General features: G+C 39.7%; 2 protein-coding genes across 2 annotated transcripts; one reads left to right on the top strand and one right to left on the bottom strand.

The window, feature by feature from the left end:
- Positions 1–1,612: 1,612 nt before the first annotated feature.
- Positions 1,613–11,152, top strand: sh3glb1a (SH3-domain GRB2-like endophilin B1a). Its single transcript, XM_058645241.1, has 9 exons — positions 1,613–1,841; positions 2,212–2,353; positions 3,280–3,408; positions 3,893–4,026; positions 5,311–5,403; positions 6,826–6,915; positions 7,755–7,855; positions 8,110–8,344; positions 10,057–11,152. The coding sequence occupies exons 1-9, from the start codon at positions 1,779–1,781 to the stop codon at positions 10,162–10,164; spliced, it is 1,095 nt and encodes a 364-aa protein (XP_058501224.1). The 5' UTR covers positions 1,613–1,778; the 3' UTR covers positions 10,165–11,152.
- A 4,361-nt stretch (positions 11,153–15,513) lies between these two features.
- On the bottom strand, positions 15,514–21,534 carry nrros (negative regulator of reactive oxygen species). The gene is made up of 3 exons (XM_058626261.1): positions 21,384–21,534; positions 20,061–20,154; positions 15,514–18,839 (listed from the first exon to the last, which is right to left on the bottom strand). The coding sequence occupies exons 2-3, from the start codon at positions 20,139–20,141 to the stop codon at positions 16,896–16,898; spliced, it is 2,025 nt and encodes a 674-aa protein (XP_058482244.1). The 5' UTR covers positions 20,142–20,154; positions 21,384–21,534; the 3' UTR covers positions 15,514–16,895.
- Positions 21,535–22,350: the final 816 nt, after the last annotated feature.

Raw genomic sequence — 22,350 nt, 5'->3', positions numbered from 1 at the left:
ACAAGTGCTTCGCTGCAAAGTGAACTTAAAGGATTTATCCTAGGAGAAAGTATGTTTTCTGCAGCCAGGTTTGGATCTTCTCCTTCCCTTAAATACTTAATGTTATTGTGAAGTGAAAGAGCAGATACAGACTTACTAATGCTACATATTCCTTCCTCAAAGGGGCTGTTCTGACTTCTGAAAAGTGCTGACTTCCATATTCATGTGCTTTAAGCACCCGCCTCAACAGCTCTGACAGTCAGCCAAGTGTAAAGCAGCCAAAGCTTTAATATCTTTGACACAGTGTGGTTGTAAAAAAAAAAATGCAGTGTGCAAGCTACTATTGGTTACCCATGGCTGCTTTTTACAGCTTATACTGACTTGTTGAATAACAATAATAAATAGGCAGGAGTCCGTGCTTGTTCAAACACAGTAGATCAAGAATCCATGTATGTGACGAAGCCACCGTTTCAGCTGTGGATTAAATTGAGCGGAGCAGAGATGTTGCAAATGTACAGAGGGAAAGCCATTTGATTTCTCTCCCTTTCTGTGTGTCTGACTTCCTCCCACACAGCAGGTAGGAGCCACTCTCTGGCATAATGACATCCAGACCTGTTTTTGTTTTTCCAGAATCTGCCAAAGTCCACTTCCTTAAGACTTTTGCTGAGGCAGAGCAGATGGTTGCAAAAGAGATTATGTTGTGGAAATATTATCTCCATTGTGTTGCTCATCAGCACACATGTTGAATTAAATTACACGTCAAACAGTATGTTGTGCGGTTTTATGAGGATATACTGTATATATAGAGTAGAAAATATGTAATATACTTACTTACTTTACATACTCACTTTGGAAGATACACCTGCCTTGGTATAAAACAGTATGTACGCTGAAAGAAGGCAGGAAGTAATCTCTTCCTATCTCCTATGATAGCCTCACTTACACCATCCATATCCACCCATGCCAACTGATTTTAATAAAATCAAATGTCTGACTTGTCCAAGTTAAATATGTCACTGGCTGGTTATAGTTGAGTTTAACATGTTTTTAAATTAAATTGCTTTTAATAAAAGTGGACAAAAGTGTTTTATATTTCCATAGAAATTGTGTGAAAACTGTAAAACACAGCGTTGACACTAGGGGCTGTTTGACTGTCAATAGAAGTCCTGTATGATGCATTCAGTTCTCAGTGGTAAATCACCACAATACATTTATTGATCAGCTTGTATTTTTACATTTAGACCTCAATATTTGTTTCATTTTCACTAATTTTCGAGAATAATCTTCCTTATTGTGTAAAAAACAGTTTTAACCCACTGTCACACCATCTAATCACGCCGTTGCTAGAGAACAATTCAATCTTACCACTTATAGTATTTTCATAGTGGCTGAGATGATACTGATATTTCCGGTACATTTGAACGCAGCAAAAGATTGTTGGAAATAAGAGGTAGCAAGAGAGAAATCTCCAGCCAACTACCGTCTTCGCTTTGACATAAAAACAAACTATTCGTCTTCTGGACACTTGATTGAAACGAACAGCAACGCGTCACTAAAATGTGAAAAAAAATGTAGTTCACGTTTTATTGTTGTCTTTCCGGTCGTCGTGTGTTTTTAAAAGGGCGTAAGAATAAGCCTGGCGCGTAAATTATCTTGTATACGTACTATCTTTGTAGGAACAGCTGGGTGGACCTCTAATGAACACTGCTGCTGCTTCTACGGCATTTGCTGTGGGGATGGACGTCGGACTGTGAGACGGGCTAGTTGTAGTGTAAAGTTTTTGATATTCCCTCTGTGCCATGGACTTCAACGTTAAACGGCTCGCCGCGGACGCCGGTACTTTCCTGAGCCGCGCGGTACAGGTACGTTTAAACTGCGTAGTTGACGGAGGCTGACACTAAGCATTATTAGTTACTAGCTTGTGTAGCGTTAGCTCGTCCGCTAGCCGCACTGCTAAAGTTACTGAAGCTGCTGTGTTGTCGCTGTATTTTGCAGAGAGCTAACAAACCCCACTGATTTAAACACTGTCGCACCATGGATTGTTGTTTTAAAACTGTTGACCGCCTCATGTCACAATGTGCTACTGTTTATTTCATCGCTCATCGAGGGCCTCAGGAAGCAGCAGCAGCAGCAGTAGTCGGGCGGATAACTTTAGTTCATCAGCTAGCCAGTTCAGCCTGCCAACCACAGCCCTTCGTCCACACAGTATAAGTTAGTGTCTTTCTGTGTCAGTTCACAGAGGAGAAGCTCGGCCAGGCTGAGAAGACGGAGTTGGACGCACATTTGGAGAATCTCTTGGGCCGAGCTGAGAACACCAAGCAATGGACAGAAAGGATCATGAAGCAGACAGAAGTCTTACTGCAGCCCAACCCGAGTAAGAATATACGTCTGACTAATAAACGTGACTAGACACATCGAGGCAGATGTCTCCCGAGAAGAGAGGCATCAAATAGCACTCAATTAGCCAAGTATGTCTTCAGGTTTACTGATTAATGTCAACATAAGTTTCACACTCTCCTGTTTCAAGACTGATCCATTCACTTAATATTTGTAAATCACCTAGTTTGTGTTACCAGTCAAAGTTTAAACATGATATGTATAAATATGACTACAAATTCTGACACTGCATTCTGCTTTCCATTCAAATGTTTTGCAAAATGTAACCACATTTTTTTTATACATATAAATTCTGTCTAAGAAAGTGCCCTTTTACTTTTTCTGTGTTGCTATCCACTACTGGTAAATTAATATTTAGAGTTAGTCTGTGTCAAGAGAAGCCGAGTGGCACAGATTTCAAGAATAAGATAAGATAAGAAGGTGCATCTTAATGACATAAATAAAGAGCACCAATAGCTGATGGTATTGCTGTTTTTCCACCTCCCTCAAATGTAAAAACGTTAATATGACATATTGAAAATGCACATGGAAACTGATGGAAACCCACCATTTGAAGTGTCTGTTATGTCTGTCAGCGTGAGCTCAGCTGTGCTGCATCCTCCTTAGTTCATGTCATGCTGCTATACTATAGCATAACAAACACTGACAGGCCAGCTGCTGGGTACATTATTTTAAACTGGATTTTTACTCTACTTGTCTGTGTTAATACACTACATGTATAACCTGTACTGTTTGTGGTTGTCCATGACATTCATGTGACTTAATAAGAATCTCATCAGGTGTGGCAGAAGAGTGGATTAGTTGTTATGAAAGCTTCTGTATGGAGTCACTGTCATTACTGTGATTGGCTCCCTCACTGTAGTCCTGTGATCTGTAATTGAATTTTCTTGTTGCCAACCACAGATGTACGACTTGAAGAATTTGTTTATGAGAAGCTGGAGAAAAAAGCCCCGACACGAATGAACAATCATGAGTTGCTGGGCCAGACGTTGATCGACTCGGGAAGTGACTTTGGCCCTGGAACTGCTTATGGTGAGTGATGCACCCACCTGATGCTTTTGGACTTAAATGAACTTTAAGCCCCTGGTGCATTGTGGGAAACAAGTGGGTCATATCATCTTTTTTTGTTAAGGATATTTTGCTTAGTCTTGTGTCAAATCTCTTTTCTGCAAAAGCAGCTAAGACGATGTTTGGTGTCAAACTCCGTAGTCTTGTCGGGACATACTAATTTAATGGTTTTAAAATAATCTTTTTGTTTTGTTTTTGGATTAGCTAGTGTAAAAATGGTTATACAGTATTCCATTACAGGCTTAGAAAATAGGCCAGTTGTTAGTGTGTGGAGAACGCCTGAACACTCTGTCACGTATACCTTGTCCTTTCTCGGTTTTTGGTCTGATCCACGGATGTTTTTATTTTCTCAACATAAAACCATTGTTTAAGATGAAACAGAGATGCTAATTAACAGTCTCTTGTGTGCTGTTGTCCTGGGCATGACGTTTTGTTTGTGCCATTTCAGGAAATGCCCTGCTAAAATGTGGTGAGACAGAGAAGCAGATTGGTGGAGCGGAGAGGGAGCTCATCCAAAGTTCTGCCATCAACTTCCTGACACCTTTCAGGAACTTTCTGGAGGGTGACTTCAAAACCATCCTGGTGAGTCAGACTTTTATTTGAGATTCAGGATTCAAGATTCAAGATTTCTTTATTGTCATACCAACACACATTAGACATGAGGTCAGAACGAAAATCAGTCTCTCCAGAACCCGGTCGGCCCAGCAATAAGAAGAATAAGAAAAGAAGAAATAAGAAATAAGAACCAACAGTTTAACTTAACAAAATATAAATTTAAAGAGATCAAACTTTAAACCTCTGGAGGTAAGGTCATTTGGAACAAATTAAAGTTAGATATTGTGGAATTAACTTGCTTTCCATAAATGCAACAACAGCAATCATATATATATATATATCATTGTGTATGAACCAAAGGCAACTTTTTCTTTTTTGAAGTGGCAACAGATAACCTTTATAATGTCAAAACTGATCACACAGTGAAATGTTCTACAGCTTACATTAACAATATAAGCCTCAGTTTCTTTGTCATGAAAAAAATCAGCAGGAAGTCTTGTTTGGACTTACATACTGGAGTAATTTCCTCCCTGGTCTTTGAACTGGAAATAGAAGGACACGACTAGAGCTGAAACAATTCATCGACTTATTAATCAAATTAATTGACAACTATTTTGATAATCGATGAATCGGTTTGAAGCTTTTTTCATGATTAAAACAAGTTTTCTGATTGTTTAAGCTTCTTAAATGTGAATATTTTCTTAATTTCTTAGCTCTGGATAACAAAATAAAGAAATCATTAAAAGTTAATTTTGGTTTGTGGACAAAACAAGACATTTCACATCATAATTTCCAGGTTTGAGGAACACCGATCAACATTTTTTAAGGACCAAATGATTAATCAAGAAAATAATCGACAGATTAATCGATTACCAAAATAATCGTTAGTTGCAGCTCTATGTACAGCAGGTACGAAACACACAGAACCACAGCACGATCCAGCTCACCGTCCATTTTGATGGTCCTGTTTGTTTTTCTGTGACATAAAGGTCAACAGGAAACTGATTCAATGCACACTAGCTACAGGGATACAGTGCCACCTGTGGAGGTGGAGTCAGACATATACGGGCATGTATGCCCAGACTCGGCAGGTTGTCTGAGTGCCTGTCCTGGTCGCACTACAGCCTTAGCTTGATTAAACCGTGCTTGTTGACACATTGACTGTGAACATGTGATTGCACGTTTCGCTGTAGTCTAAAGCGAGTGACAATAGCATTGCTGCGTGAAAAATGCAATTGTGTGCATCTGCATGTGATTGTGTTTGATGCCTGACGTAAAGAATTGTATCTCTCTGTTCCATGATGTGTCCAGAAAGAAAGAAAGCTACTGCAGGTCAAACGCCTGGACCTGGATGCAGCCAAAACCAGGCTAAAGAAAGCCAGGATGGGTGATGCAAGAGCTGTGGTACGTACACACATGCGCATATCATCGTAAGTGGAACACAGTCAATTTTTGCACCTGTTTTTTTTTTTCTTGGAGGGTTATTAATGACGACTTTGCCTCAAATCATGAGCTAACGGGAGGAAAGGCTGCCAGGCATGTTCTTTCTCACTGTGTGACAGCCTTTAGTTTGTCTCTTGGAACTTAAACATAGTCACATGAGCCACTTCCCTTTTTCTGGACAGTTCCTGTAATGTCCCCATTTTCTGTGTTTGTGTCTTTGTTCTTCTAACAATCATTTGGATCAGACATTTATAAGAACCCTTCACTCTGTGCTTAATTTAGCAACAGGAAGCATCCAGTTCCATTAGGAATGTGTGAGGGAAAAGCATTTACGGTCATGCGGCGTGTTTCACCCGAATCATCAATTTTAGCCTCGCTAATGTTTATATAGTGTGATTTTGGAGCACGCTGCACATAACACACACACTTACACAGTTAATCAGTGTAGGGATGTGTTGTGTTGGCTGTGCATCAGCTGTAGTTCTAACTACTGTGTCACTGTTTTCAAAACACAAAGCAGCAGATGTGAGCGGAGGAAGTGACAGAGGTGAGTGGAATGTTGGAGCCATCTTTGAAACACACACACACACACACAGATGCTAGGGTTGAGCAGCTGTCTCGTTCAGAGCTTGTGAAATAATGGGTAACAATATACAGTACAGCATCAACTTGATGGTAATCTAGAAATCTTGGTGTTTCAAAAGTAAACGGCTTTATAATTAAAATTACTATGGAGTACAGTCAGTGTAAAACTTTCATGTGAAAATGTTTGTGAATCAAAATTAATAATTACCATGTTTTAAATTCATCCTCTTATGTCCTGTTGACCTTTTTCCACTGTTATTGTGAAACTATTACGTGGTGATTTTTATAGAAACAAGATTGTATTACCATAGAATTACTTCCCTATTGCAAAATTAAGACTGCACTATTGCCATATTGTTACTGTAATGTAAAGAGTTACTTACCAGCTGTGAACTCTCCCTCTTCCTTCTCCTCCTCCTCCTCAACCACACCTCCCTGTGCCTCTAATGTAAACTGTCAGGAGCTCAGCACAGTGAACACATTGTTCCTGTCACTCTCAGCTAATATTTATCAAGTCACAAGAAGCCATTGTTCCACCAGGTCTCGCATTGAATCCTTTTACTCAATAGGAGGAAAAGGAAACTTCATTATCAGTTGTGATCTTAGTTTTGTCAGTGTTTATTTATAACTCTTCTTTTTTGTTTTGTTTTTTGTGTACACAGTTTGTCGTTGTTCAGTTTGAATTTATGATTTTCTTTTCCCACTAAGATACAGAGGTGGAGACACTGACACTGACAGACATGATCAGAAAATCCAGTTTGTTTGCCTGAAGTTTGTTCCTTTGCTCATCTCTTCCAGGCAGAGCAGGAGTTGAGGATGACCCAGAGTGAGTTTGACCGGCAGGCGGAGATCACCCGGCTGCTCCTGGAGGGCGTCAGCAGCACACATGTACGTACATAGTCCCGGTTTCCATGTTTACATACTGTATTGTGTTGAATCAGGCTTCCATTCCATAATTGCCATTTAACAAACAAACCATTGACTTCCAGTGGAATTATTTACAGTGCTGCAAAGTGACTTATCTGTTGTGTATAGCTGTAACTGCACCTTTTTCTAATATTAAATTCAATATTTCTGTAAAAGAAATGTCTTTCACAGAAATTACCCAGGTTATACAACATTGCTCAGACTTAAAGGGCCACTTCACCCAAAAAATATATAATTTTCTTTACTAATTTCCTGAGATAAATCTGACTGAATCGGAGATACATGTCTCATTCCCACCACAACAGGAAAAAAATAAATAAAATTGACAAAAGGTCGACGTCAGTCACTTCCTTCATAAAATCTGTGTCCTAATTCAGTGAAATAAAGTTGTTTGTTAAAGATGTTGTCATAGTAATTATTTAGTTCAAATAGCTGACCTATATTATGACAGCTGTCACTGATCTAGATTATTTAATCTGCCCAGTCGTCCCCCTCCCCCATCTCTACTAACTGCTTTTTATCTTTAGCCAAGTCTAAATGTTAAACTATTCCTTCAACACACTCTTCATCTTCACAAACCCTTGTTCTATTCCTTGTAGCATTACTCCTTAATAAACAGATGACATCACCACTGTATGGTGAAGGAATGAGACAGTCCTACACGTGTAACTTCAGAATAAAAAAAGCTAGAGTTGCGGTATATAGTTGAAATCCCACTCTAGTGGTTCCACATGTAGGAAAGCTGATAAGAACTTGACAGTAAAGTGACAGTGTCCATGTCTCTGCTGGTGCATTTCCAGGCGCACCACCTGCGCTGTTTGAACGACTTTGTGGAGGCCCAGACCACGTACTACGCTCAGTGTTACCAGTACATGGTGGATCTCCAGAAGCAGCTGGGCAGGTGAAATACGACACGCAAACATGAGCTGGCAGTTTGTTTGATTTTGAACAGAAACTGAAATTCATGACTCATTTCGAATGCTGTCAGTTCTCGTCTTTCCTGTGTCGGTTTCAAAAGACGGTGTTTTCAGTTGAAACAGAAAAATAAGGCGATCCACGGAGAAATCGCTTGTGATTGGATGTTTATCCAAAGCAGTGATGTTTGATACTTTTTACTGCTCAGCTTGTGCCTCATCATCTTCCTCCCCCCACTAGTTTCCCCTCATCATTCTCCAACAACAATCAGTCATCGGTGTCAGGCGGCGCCAGCATCTCAGTGCCTACCATCCCAGTGTCGGCCTCCCTGCCCAGCGTGTCTGCAGGCCACGGCAGCTCTGCAGTATCGGGAGGATTCAATGAATTGCGCAGCTCCAATGGCAGCCGCAAAGCCCGGGTGCTTTACGACTACGACGCCGCCAGCAGCAGCGAACTTTCACTGCTGGCTGATGAGGTGAGCAAGAACTAACAACTCCTCTCCTGTAGCTTTTTTTTAGTGTGGAGGGAAACTATCAACACAGAATTGTCTTTAAAATGTAACTCCTTACATTACAGTACAGTAACAACATGGTAATAAGTTTGTAATGTGTAATAACATCCTATTTCTAATGCAATTTCATGTTTTTATAATACCAATAGTCATTCTTCCTTCTTCCTAACGCCATAATTTATGTTAAAGATCAACCTAACCTTACCATGCCAAGAGATTAGATCTCTTCTTCTTCTTCTTCTCTTCTGATTGGCCCTCTCTTTATTTTCATCTAGTTTTTATTAGTTGACGATTGTTTTTGTCATGTCAATTTTCTTTTTATTTACCAAAGTCTAATTTTTGCCGTGAAAAAGGTGTCTAGGCTGTTTTTAAAACCTGCCTCGTTGCATCTTGGTGTTCTGAACCTGCGTCCGGAGGGAAGGATTGTGACGTAGTGGGTGGGTGGGAGTCTTGTGATTGTGTCTGTGATGCGTGTGGTGGCTCTGAGGTTTTGATCTGGGAGGGTGGGAGTGGGGAGTCCTATTATTGACACTGAAGAAGCACGTGGACCAGTACAGCAGTGTAATCTGAATAATGCTTTTATACAGCAGTAGAAGGAGACGAGGTGCGACACTGAGTCCTTTTACTTTGCAGATGGTCTCTCATTGCTTCATTTTTGAATGTCCGTTGTACGTCTGTCAAATCTAAGGTTATTGTCGAGGGTATTTAAAATTGTCAACGACCTCAACAATTTCATTATTTATGATTGTGGGGTTGCAGATGTTCCGTGATGCCATGGACCATTTCCTTTTGTTTTATTGACATTGAGGTAAAGATGGTTTTGCTTTCACCACTGAGTGGAATAATGGACTGAGTTGTGATATTCCTGTGGAGGGTTTTTATCCTTGAAGAAACCAATGATGGCTGTGTCGGCCGCATATTGAAGGTATGCAGTGGTAGGTGAAGGGCTGTTGCATTCATTTGTGTGTAAGATGAAGAGAAAGGGGCTCAGCACACAACCCTGAGGGGCTCCGGTGTTACTGATGATTGGGGATTTTATTGTCGTGCCTGTTTGGACAGTCTGCTATGTTGTATGTTGAGATCCCGTAGTTTTTGGATCAACATTACAGAATCCTTGAGTTCTGTAGGTCTGGGATTTTTTGGCAGTGGAATTATTGATGCCGTTTACCAGAGAGTGGGTAGATTTCACAGAAGGGTGGGTGTAGTACTGGAGAGAGCTCTGTTATGTGGACTTTTATTGTTGGACAAGAAGTCTCAATTTGTTTGTATTTATAGCTACAGGACATAATATAGTAAATCCTAAACAGAGGTTCATATGTCCATTACTTTTCCCCATGAGTCGTTCTGTAGCAGCACTGCAGCTGTGTGCTCCCTCCTTTCCTGGAAAAGCTCCCGACTCTCCGTGACATGTGGTTAACCAGCAATGAACCAGCATTACCTCAGTCCATCATCCCCTCAACTACACTCATTCAGAAAACCTTTTCCACTCTGTCCTCATATCACCAGAGCCAATGAGATGACTTTGATAAAAAACAGGCTTAATAACCATGTACTTGTGAAGAAATGTGCTTTAAGTGTTTCTGACTCACTGACAGTTATTTGTCTTAACCACGAGTAGAACATTGATAACGCATGATAAAATACATTTCCAATAAACCCTGTGTCCGTCCTTTCAGGTGATCACAGTCAGCAGCGTCCCCGGCATGGACTCAGACTGGCTGATGGGTGAGCGAGGCAGTCAGAAGGGCAAAGTGCCAATCACGTACCTGGAGCTGCTTAACTGAGCCCCACGCTGTGATCCCATATTTATATAGTAGTGATGCAGGGGGGGGAAAAAAACACATTTTTTCTCTTCAGTGTCAGTCATTTCACATTATGTTCAGTTTGTATAGAAAAAGAAGATGGAGTCTCGCTTTGAGAACGACTTGACCTTGGAATGAATAAGTCTCGCTGAGGACGGGGACAGGAAATGGACACATTCCCTCCTTTTAAAAAAAAAAAAAAAAAAATGTTTGTATGCACCTGCAGTACATCTCTTAAACTCTGCTTCCACGCCCTTTTGTGTTCAGTGCTATGCGATCTGCAACATCTCCCAATCTGTTCTTTTTTTTTACAACAAATAGATTTTTCAAATAACAAAACAGATGTGTTTTTATTGGAAAATGTGCTCTTGTGGCGAGTGATGCGGACGGTTTTAAAGTCTTATTTTATAAGTGATCTATTATTCTGAAAAGGAATAGTCCTTTTTTTTTTTTTTAAGAAAGAAATTAATAAATAAAAAAGTATCTTATGTGTTATCAGCTTTATTCAAACACTGTCTCAGTGCCTTGGATTAAATCACATGTCCAACATCCTTACCAAAGTGCCACTCAGAACCAATTCTTCTTGCAGCTACACCAGCAGTATTGAGACTCGGCCCAGTCTCCTCTTTACCAGAAGTTTATCCGCTTTTATTAATGTGTACAAATACACACTTAGTTTTGTGTAAAGTGCCTCAGGTTTTGGTCAAATTAGTGTTTTTACTCTAATTGGGGTAAAAAAAAAAGTCCTTAAAAACTTTATCATTTCATCAGTTTTCCCTCAAACCTACATTTCAACTCCCTGAATTATAAATATATACAGAAAAACTAATTGCTGTTGTGGGAGATTTCAGTCTATTACGACACAACCGCTTCTTGTTTTGTGTGTAACTTGAAAACTTAACATGCCATTGTAAAATAAATGCAAAGATGTTGCATTAATAAAAAATAAAAAACCTGAGCTTCAATGTTACATTTTTGTCATTCTTGCTACTGTGCACTCTCATTTTGAGCCACCGGGGGGCAGAGCAGGCACAAGGCATCTCATGCTCATTGTTTCTGTTGCTGGTGCGCATTATACAAAAAGTAAGTTCTATGTTGTGTTTGTGCTGTGTGTGTGTACAAGTAAAAATAAACCACCACAGAAAAGTAGCAGGGAAATTCACATCACGGGAAATGTTCTGTGAAAAAAAAGGTGTCATAACAGGAAGCTTTGTTACAACACTTTTAACTCAAGAGGACAATAATCTCTACACAATCGGTCAAACCTTATTTCTACACACACCCCTCAGTATATTTATGGAGTATGAGGGCCACATGTGAAAAAAAGATGTTGAAAGAAAGAGTCAGAATTCTGAGATTAAAGAACTCAGAATTCTGAGGGAAAAATAGAATTCTGTCTTTAATCTCATGCTGATTTTCTTTCAGTTTTTTTTTATACTCTTCCGTAGTATATTCAATTAAAATCAATAGGGCCAGAATTTAATCTCTCATACAAAGTAGAGTTATAGATCCTTACTAATTAAATCCTAAATTAAAAGAAAATAAAGAAGCAGTATTTAGTCAAATGTGATAAAAATGGAAAAAGTCAACAAGTTAATCCTCATAAAACCCCCAAATTGTCAAAATGGGATCATGGGTTGCAGAGATGACTTTGTTACCACAGTTCAGTGACAACATGAGAACAGATGTTTTAATGTTCTGTGTGTAAGTGTGGCAGAGTCATGTGACACTGAGCCTCTCATACATGCTTGTCTCAAAACCATTACAACAGACAAACGACAGGAAGAAGAATTAAAATACAAAATACGACTTCTTCTGTCTCTAACTTGTCTTGAACTGGCGACAAAAGGCAACAAAGGGAATTTTAATCTCTCCGTTATTTTCACGATTAATCTGGCGCGTGTCTTGATCGTAATGATGACGTCTTATTCTGTCCACAAACCGAAACAAGTCACTTTGAATGATTTCTTTGTTATACGAAGGAAAGCAGCAATGAAATATTCACATTTAAAGAAGCTGAAAACATCGTAAGGGCAAAGTTCAACATATTGTTATTTTCATAATCGACTAATCTGTCGATTATTTTTTCGAGTAATTGTTTGGTCCATAAAATGTCAGACACGTTAAATAGACATTCATCAGTGTTTGTCAAACCTGGAAATGATGATGTTCTCGAATGAACCAAAAACGATTCACTTTTAAAGATTTATTTGTTATATGGAGCAAAGAAACTAAGTAAATATTCACATTTAAGTGATTTAAGTGAGTTTTAATCGTAAAAAAAAGCATAAATGATGAAGTTGACGGTTAACTTGGTAATTGATTAATAATCCATTCATCGAGTAATTGGTTCAGCTCTAGTTAACATAGACATGACATGAGTCCTCACACTGTAAAACCTGGAAATTATTTCCATTTTTTGTTTTGTTTTTTAAAAGAAAATAATATAATGTTTACTCCTGACATGGTTCCCCAGTGTCTCCATGACTCCCACAGGAAGTCGGTGGTGCAGTGTGAGCGTCCGTGAACCACAAACACAGACCTGAAACTCACTGTGAAAGTTGTGTGAGCCACGTCTGATGCTGCTGTGCACTAACATATTGTCTCCTGTAAAACCTTCAGTCAGTTTATTTTTTTTTAAATCCAGAAAATGAAGTGCTATATGAAGAGTTTCCTGTCTAATCAGGAAGTCCAGGAGTGAGGGCCTGGGCCTCACTGTCATAAGAGCAGGAAGGGTTAAGAGGAAGTGGAGTTTTACTCAATGACGACTGAGAAGCTGCTCGTCAGACTTTTCTTTTTTTCCACAGTGAACACATTAGTGAAACATCCAACAGTGTGACATCTCACCCTTTCACCTTTCAGCTTCTGCCACAATTCATCAAACATGATTTTTTTTTTAAGTATTAAAGTATAAAACCAAGAAATAGAAAGGAAAAAGAGTCTAGAAACACGGATTACCCTCACATCCATGTAGCTCCAACAAAGTCTTATCTCTTCCAGTAAGAATTAACCATCTCATATACGAGATGAGTGATAGCATGAATTTTTAAAAAAACCAAACCAAACACTTCCTCTTTCTCCAGCCCTTACGGTAACACTTTACATAATATTAATATGTAATATGGAGGTAGCAGTGCCATATAATGTAATATAAGTAATATTTAGGTAGAAAAAAGAAGAAGCTTGGTAATGAGAATATCTCTCATCTACTATCAGTTAATACTTTTATATTAAAATATTGGGGGGGAAAATTGTGGGAATCAGAATTGTTTTTGCCGTACTATGATGTTGAAATTCATCCTCCATTACACACTTTTTAAAAAAGATTAAGATTAAAAGAATAAATCAAATACAGGCAGTAAAAATACAACATCCAAAGCTAAAAAACTTAAAACAACGAGAAAGCTAAACAAAAATCAGGTAAAAAAAAATTACCCTCTCAAATTAACCTACTGGATACCTGAGAGGTAGTTCCCCAGGGTTCAGAGATTAATTATAATTATTATTATTGTTCTCTTCACTATGTTGCACATAAAAAAAAGAAAGAAAACTGTCAGTGATCCTGAAGGTCCCCTGAACATGAAACACACTGACTTTTCCTTTAGTGTCTCCATGACTTTGACATTCGTGGCATTTTCAGCTATAAAACTCAGTCTCGTAGGCCCGTCGGTGTGCCTTTATTAAAGCTGCACTACGTAGGATCACTAGAGAACCACTTGACTCGTTTCATCTGCATCTGTTATTCAAATGCTTCTCTCATCACATGGTTATGAACAAACGCACGTATTTCATATGAGAGTGAGAGAGAGAGGATGTGAGATAATCTCTCCTCTTTAAGGGTCAGTGTGTAACATGTAGCAACGTTTACTGGTGAAGTTGCAGCTTCACCAGTAAACCCTAACCCTTCCTTTCCAAGTTATGTCGAACTTGATTACATTACACTAAAAAGGGATTACCAAACAATAATCCCGCCTGCTCCATCTTTAATCCAAAAGAAGACAAATTGAGAATTCTCAAACGGGCCAAGAACAACTTACTGACAAACGTATTCAGACTCTTAACTGCAGGTGCCTCCTGTTTTATTTTTAAGTACTTCAGGGGCTTTTCTGTCCTGTGGAGATTGAGTGGGATTAGTGTGGGTAATCCATCTTCCTGCTAACTGTCCACAGACATGCAGATTGGGGTTAGTTTTACTGGAGACTCTAAATTAACTGTTGGTGTGAATGGTTGTTTGTTTCTGTACGTTGGGCCTGTGATAGGCTGGGGAAACTATCCAGGGTGAATCTGCTTTTAAATAAAAACTTTTTTAATATACTGTGTATATTTTAAACTTGTATCCCATGTTGCTTTGCTCTAAATTGTATTTGTCATTCAACAATATGTCAGCTACAGCTGCTGCTAAAGCAATGACTGACTTTAAGTATAGTTTTGTAGATATTTGAACTAGATTCAGTTTGGTTTTAATTAACTTTTTATCTCTTTTTTTTTTAAAATCTAATTTCTTGATGAGCTCCATCTATATGTGACTAAAGACGGTCGATTGACCCCGGTGATAGAGCGCAGACCGACTCCCGCACAATTATTTTGTAGTTAAAACATTTTACTCTGCACATTGCGACACATTCTTGGTAAGGATGTCGCCACATACGCACTCTATCTTTACACCACACACACTCGAAAATGAATCTCGTTTGACCGCCTACGGTCAAATTTCACTTCTCTGTTCACGTGTGCGCTGCACCTGTGGTCACTAGTTCAATGCACAGAAATTCATCCACAGCACTGGCACAGAGCGACGTGATGCACCTTTGTTTGACACGTCACGTGTGGACCCCCATAACCACAGCTGCATGGTTGGTGTGTTTGGCAGGTTTATGCCACAACTTTCATATACTGTGTGTGCATGTGTGTGTGTGTGTGTGTTCAGCTTACAATCCTATCACTGCTGTAAATGCACTCTGCCTTTTTCTTTTTTTTTAATGCAGCTCTCCTTTGACTCCTGACCTAAAAACGTTGAGTAATCAAATGAAATTCCTCTTGGTCGACAAAAAAAATAAAGTGTCTTCCGCAAATGATGATCTTGTTATGCTTCCCTGCTGTGATCAGGCTTTTTAACCCCTTAACACCTCACCCTCAAGATGTCCCCCTGGCTTATTTTAACCACAAAAGCACCAGAGAATGCCCTGCAACTAAGTGCCCATTTTCCCCCAGAATAACGTCCAATATCGGGCAGTTATTTACAATTTACTGCATGATAAAATTCTGTTTTAACAATTCAAAATGAAGAAAAACAAAAAGGTTTATTTGGAAAAACACTGCAGTTAGACACGAACAACATATTTTGCATGTTAAATTTGAAATATCAGTATAAAACATATTTACAATAACATTTTTTGGAGTCTCTCAATGTTTCTTTGTCTCTCCGTGTGCAAAAAAACCGGAGTTCTTCCTTAATCTCTCCTCTCTGACAACAAAGACGCTGATTAGTAAAATTACCGTAATAACCACATGTTTGCTTTAACGGGCAACTTCTCAGCTTTCAGAAACCGTTGGCATTTTTTCTCCCGATAGCACAAACTGTCGCGTGCACTTGTGCTGACGTGTCTACTGCAAACTGAAGTTAGCGTCACTTTGTAAAACTTTTACTCCCTGCACCAAAGCCCATAGAGAAAATTAACGATTTTACATCATGGCGCACACGAGTTGTTGATCCACTGTTGCCTCTGCCAGTAAGTTCAAGTGTGTTATTTTTGGAATTCAGATGTTGATTAAAAAGGAATCTTGTGTTAAGTCACTAAAATCTGTCTAAAGATTCCCTGTGATAAACTAAACTATCACTTTCATTATAATGCTGCTCATTTTTGCTACTAACTACAAATAGTAAAGTAGATCGGGCCATGTTGAATGATGTTCAGTGGTTTGTTTCTCCTTTTCACCTGTTTCGAAAATAATTTGGCCTAATCCTCTCAACTCTTGGTTGGTGGTTTCATAATGATTTATTAAAAAAACAAACAAAAAAAAAAGCAACGCAGGCTTTTACAAGTCTGTGCTCCAGTTTCTCTTTTTTTTTTTTCTTCTGTTCAACCACCATGACCCTGAGCATCACCACAGTGGTATTTTGGTTACATTCTGGTTTAGGCATCAGCTCTCTGCACAACCGATCCATCAAACTTCTTGCTGCGTGTATGAGTACACGCTCAAAGAGGGAGTCGTCTTTGGTGCCCCCCCCCCTTTGTTAAAAATTGGACGGCCCATGTCCTTCATTTCCCTCACATTGTGCACGGCAGCATAGAGCCGCTGTGCGTCAAAAAATGGAACCAAACTAATTCCTCATGACTGCAGACACTTTGGAATTTCATGTCGATGTTTCGGCGTGTCAGAAAAAAACCTCAAACCCCTCCTCCCTGAGGTACAGAACTGGGCAGTTGCTTCACATCTTAGCAAAACAGGAAATTTCATGTTTCCTCTGCTGCTTATAGCAACAGATTGTATCACATTACTTCTGCATATGTTGACACACACACACACACACACACACACACACACGAACAAAGCCACATCTTGACATTAGAAGTTTGTTATGGACCACACTTAAATAAACAAAACACAGCGATGTGTAAAACTCCACAGTCCCTCCATTAATGCAGACACTTTTACAATGGAAGTCAGTTTATTTCCACAGTTCATCCCCCACACATAGTATGTGTTCAGTATCAGTAGGATGTATGCTTCAGACACTTCTTTTTAATGGATTTTTTAAGCATTTTGGGCTTAAAGGTGAAAAGGACAATTGCTGAAATGCCCACAAACGAAAGGCAGATGGGTAAAAACAGCACAATGTACCAGAATATCGATTCGCTAGCGTCGCCCGAGCACACAAATGACGGCAAGTGCTGAACTCTGTGTGTCATTACGAGAGGATCCTCGCATTTAATGTCCGATTGTTCGACCATATTGATCGTCTTTGTCTTTTCGAATGTCCTGAACCACTCCGTTTGGCAGCAGTTGAAGGGATTTCCTGTCAGGAAAACAAAGCGAAGTTTTGGAGCTAATGCGTTGGCCAGACCTGGATGGATGGTGGACAGTCTGTTGTCCCTCAGGTCGAGCACTTTCAGGTCAAGGTTTAGGAGCGACTGAGGAAGATGTGCAAGAGAGTTCCTTGAAATGTTTAAAAACCTCAGACTTTCGAAAGACGAGAAATCAAAGTCTTGTATGTGAGTGTTTCCTAAGCCTAGATGTTGCAAAGTTCTGCTCAGACTCTGCATCGGCTGTTGGACTATAAGTCCAGGGTTGTTGGAAAGTTCCAAATGCGTTAGTGACAGCCCTGCAAACGCCGTCCTTGGAATTACTTGAAGGTTGCACCCTTTGAGGTAAAGCTGCTCAAGGGACACGACATTTTTCCAATCCACACAAGAGGCGAAAGTGTCCGTGCTGATCTCAGCTTCTTCGGAAAAACAAATGTCAACGTTGTTATAGCTGAGATCCACTGACCTTAAACTTGGCAGTGAGGAAAACAATCTCGAGGGCAACCCCCCGAGATCGTTCAGGCTCAGATTGAAATATGTCAGATTACCAAGGGTGGCCAGTGTTCCTTCATCTGCTACAATCTCGTTCAGCATGTTGTTACTGACGTCCAGCTCATACAAGCTGCCAGAGAACAGTTCAGACGTTAGATTCAAGGATTTCAGACAGTTTCTGCACATCTGGAGTCTGAAGAGGGCGGACATTTTCTGGATGAATCCCTGGGGGAAATACTGCACCTGGTTCCCTCTTAGATCCAATATCTCCACAGACGAGATGTCACCGTGAAGGCTGTCATTCCACAGCTGAACGGTGACGTTGCTCGCGTTCTTGTTCAGGTTGTAGAACTCAACGGACGTAGTCGAGTTCAGGAACAGGTTTTCGTAGAACCTGAGGCTGTTGTGGGCCAGGTAAAGGTTGCGTAGACGACTGTGGCTGGGCAAGAAAGGGAAGAAGAGCAGTTTGTTGTCTGATAGATCGAGCGTCTCCAGCTGGAAAGTGTCATTGAGATCTTGTCGAGAGATGAACCACTCGATGAAGTTGTGGCTGGCATTCAGGACCACCAGCTGGGTCATTTGGAAGTCGGTTAAACAAGGCAGATAGTTGTAGGCCAAGTTGAGCCGCTGGAGCTTGGTGTTGCCGTGAAAGGCGCTATCAATCTCAAAGATGATGTTCCTCTGCAAGTCGAGTTCTTTGAGCTGACGAAGATCCCCGAAGTAGGTCTCGTCCAGTCTCTGCAGGAGGTTTCCCGAGAGATTGAGGTATTCTAAGGACGTCAAATTCTGGAGAAGAGTGATGACCATTTCATCCCAAAGCTTATTCTCCGAAAGATCTAAAGCTCTAAGTCCAGGTAACTTCTTCAGAGCGTCACTGGTCTCTTGTGTGCCAATATGAAGACTATTATTTGCCAAATTAAGGCTTTTTAACAACTTTGAGTTTTGAAAAGTGTCTGATTCAATTTTCTCCAGAGCGTTAGAAGCTAAGCTCAGGCTGTTTAGTGAAGGGTAAGCGAGCAGAGAGTGGTCTCGTAGTGTTTGGATGTGATTGTAGTTGAGCTGAAGCTCCTCTATGTTGCGCGGTAATTCTGAAGGCACCGACGTGAGCTGGGCATGATTGCAGAGCGCTGTTCTTTGTATCTGTAGAGGAAAGAAGTACAAACACGTTTGAGAGAATTCATTTGTCTCCAGAATTGTGTTTCTCAACATTGGCTCTGCAGTAACCGTACAGCCTCATGAGAGATTAATGAACATCTTCTCCAAGAGAGGTTTCAGTTTTAAAACTCTGATTCATTTATTTTTACTGGCTGGTTCAGAGTGACTGTTACTTTAAAAAACGGACTGTAGCCATTTCTATTAATATTGTGTAAATGACAAATGACCAGGAGGACATTTAAGGCAAGCAGGTTTGCAAGATTAGCAGAATTTAAATAAAGACTTTTAAAGGTACAGTGCTCAAAATCTTGTTGAACTTGAATATAATATCATCCTTACATTTGTACGAGTGTAAAATCACCTGATTGTATAAATTGTTGTTTTTCATGACCCCGGAATGAGCCTTTTATATTTATAAATGGAGCTGGGTCAGGCCGGTATATACAGTACTTACAAAATGAAACTTCACTAATAAACTGTACACTGTACTTTTTAAATAGAAAAACACACAAAACTGAAAACAAATATGACATTATATGTCTGTTTAGATATTTTAGGCTCCATAGACCCCAAGCTTTTAGACCAAACCCTTGAGTTTAAGATTTAATTTACGATAAATATCAGTTATAAGTTATAATATAAAAGTTATAGTATTTAAACTTGAGTGGATATGGGCTTTCCTGATAAAATACCAGCATTAATGTAATGTTTAGAGCTGCAACTACTGATTATTTCCTCAATTAATCGAGTAATCGGTTGGTCCCTAAAATGTCAGAAAACGTTAAAAAACATGTAAAACTGAATATGATGATGTTCTCGAATGCCTTGTTTTGTCCACAAACCATAATGATTCACTTTTAATGATTTCTTTGTTAAATGGAGCAAAGAAATGAAGAATATTCACATTTAAGAAGCTGAAACAATAAAACCGAATAATCGATTACCAAAATAGTTGATTTATAATCGATTAATTGAGTAATTGTTTCAGCTCTAGTAATGTTTAATGTGTTGACTCCCAAACGAGGCTAAAACAGGAAATTATCAGCAAGCACATGTTTTAATTTCATCTAAAATGTGTCTCGTAAAGGAGACCATGGACGCTTTTCATCCTAAAACGTTATTATATTGTACATTTACACAAAACACACGCATATAAAAACAGTTTTTTTTATGTCCAGCAAAGAGAAAAAAGGGAAAACATCTCACCAGCCGACTTGAGATTGGTGTCAGGATAATCCACAGAGGTAACAGGCGCAGCAGAATGGGGGTGAGCCCGTGGACTGGCATTTTAACATTTTTACTGTTGAACACATGACACAGCGACAGAGACATAAGGATCTGATAATGACGGATTATCCAGGGGTGTCAAATTTCATTTTCCTTCAGGGGTCACATACAAACCAGTAAAATAATAGCAAAATAACCTATAAACAACAAGCAAAAGTTTACCATTTACACGTGTGACAGATCACAGTGGATCAACACAGCCACAAAACATTTAGTCACAGGTCTGAAACTGACAAATATAGTTATAGTCACATTATGAGCAGACTGTCATCATGATGGGAAATTTTAACAAAATTTTTGACTGATTCTGGTTTGACACCCCTGGATTATACAGTATATTACATTTTCTGTTATTTTTGATTAATCATGTGCAGATTATTCTCTGCGCATGAAAACCAGAGGAAACATCTCTACCATAAATGCAGTAGCAGAAGTAGGTGGACACAGAAATGTGTAGGCGTAGGTGCACAGGCTTTATTTTTAAGCCTTTTATATGTTTCTTTTTTAATTAAATGTAGCTTTTTGTTGTATTTTTTACGTCATATCTCAAATACACACATGTGAAGAGAGTGTTCAGTGAAGTGGAGTCACACAATGTCATTTCTTTTAAATGTGGACGCTATCACACAGTTTAGATTAACACTTGATAAACGATAGATCCGTGTCCTCATCCGTTGAAATGGAATGTCCCCTGTATCACAATCTACATATATATCTAAAATAATTGTTTAAAAAAAAATCCCCAAATTCAAGTCAAATCACTGGCAACACAAGCTGAATTGATACGAGAAGAAGTGGCTCCCTCTTAGTGACTCGCACACTCTTTTAAACTTTACAATTCAGCAATCTTGAGGAGAAAAAAGCTGTCATGAAACCACTTTAATTCACTTTGCTGCTGTTTTAGCACAATCGCACACAGAGCAGGTGTTTTTGAAGGTGTTATTTCTGAGTGCAAAACCTCATGATTAATAAAAATGACACACAAGCTGTGATTACACAACACAAATTCAACTTATTGTCCCGCATTTGTAATATGTCCATGTAGCACTGAGGAAAAACCGTAGTTCTTTTCTGACAGGACATGTACATTTGTGACAGAGTTTATAGAATGCTGCCCGGTCAGTGAAGCAGACAAAGACTATTTATTAGAATCTTACGTGAGGCAAAGTTTGCTTGTGTCAGTGGTCACAGCATCTTTGCATGAGGCAGTGGTAGACTAGTGGATGCAGTGCATTTACTTACACTGGTGGTTAGGTGTAGATTTCCCAAGCCACTGATGGTTGATTCTCTGACCATATCGCTGGCTGCCTCGCTGCTGCTGCTGCTGCTGCTGCTGCTGCTGCTGCTGCTGCTGCTGCTGCTGCAGAGTCTTCTCTCATGTGTGAAGCTCGGCTGCCTTCCTCTGCTCTCACTCAACCACCGATGCCTCTTTTTTTTTTTTTTTTTTTTTTTTTAACCATTCACGGAAGCAGGCAGGCAACGGAAACCAAGTCACATGGACAAGCTGCAATCAGAAAGAGGTTCTCAAGCCTCGGGGCCACAGGAAGGCGAGAGCAGGCTCAACCAACACTGCTGATGTTTTTTTTCTCTCTTTTTTTTTTTTTTTTTTTTTTTTTACTATAGAAAATGATGCTGCACGACTAAGGTTGGTAGCACAGCTTTGTACCACAAAAACCTAGTGAAAACACACCCTTCACACCCTCGGCTCTCTCTGATCACTCAACCAACGAGAGAGGAAACCACTCAGTGCACACACCCTTCCTGCCTGACTTTTGGCCTCCTGCTGCAACAGCTGTTGCTTAACACAAATATATTCACACAGAGACCTTCGCCCGTGTGTTTATATTATAATGAAAGGTTGTGACGACGAAATGACACAAAGACAGAGAATAAAGATGACAACAAAACTGAACCACGTGATTCATTCATTTGATTTTCAACGTGAGAATAGATCACGGCTGCTTTTGTTTTATACCTTCAGTAAACGCTGCGTGCCTTACTTCCTCTCTCTCTTCCCTGTGGTCCAGCTGCTAATAGCGCCCCCACCGGGTTCATGTTGTCTTTTTGTTAAGACCGCTCTTGAACTTGATTCTTCTTTACAGTTGCCCATGTGTACAAGAATAGGGAATTAGGAAACAGGAAGTGATGGTCCCGTCCTTGGAGGGATGATTTTGTCGGTGATTCCTTCCTGTTTTCGAACAGGACATCT

The sequence above is a fragment of the Solea solea genome, chromosome 1, assembly GCF_958295425.1.
Source record: "Solea solea chromosome 1, fSolSol10.1, whole genome shotgun sequence".
Lineage (NCBI taxonomy): Eukaryota > Metazoa > Chordata > Actinopteri > Pleuronectiformes > Soleidae > Solea > Solea solea.
Note: the sequence above shows the minus strand (reverse complement) of the source record. Positions and strands in the feature narration are given on the sequence as shown.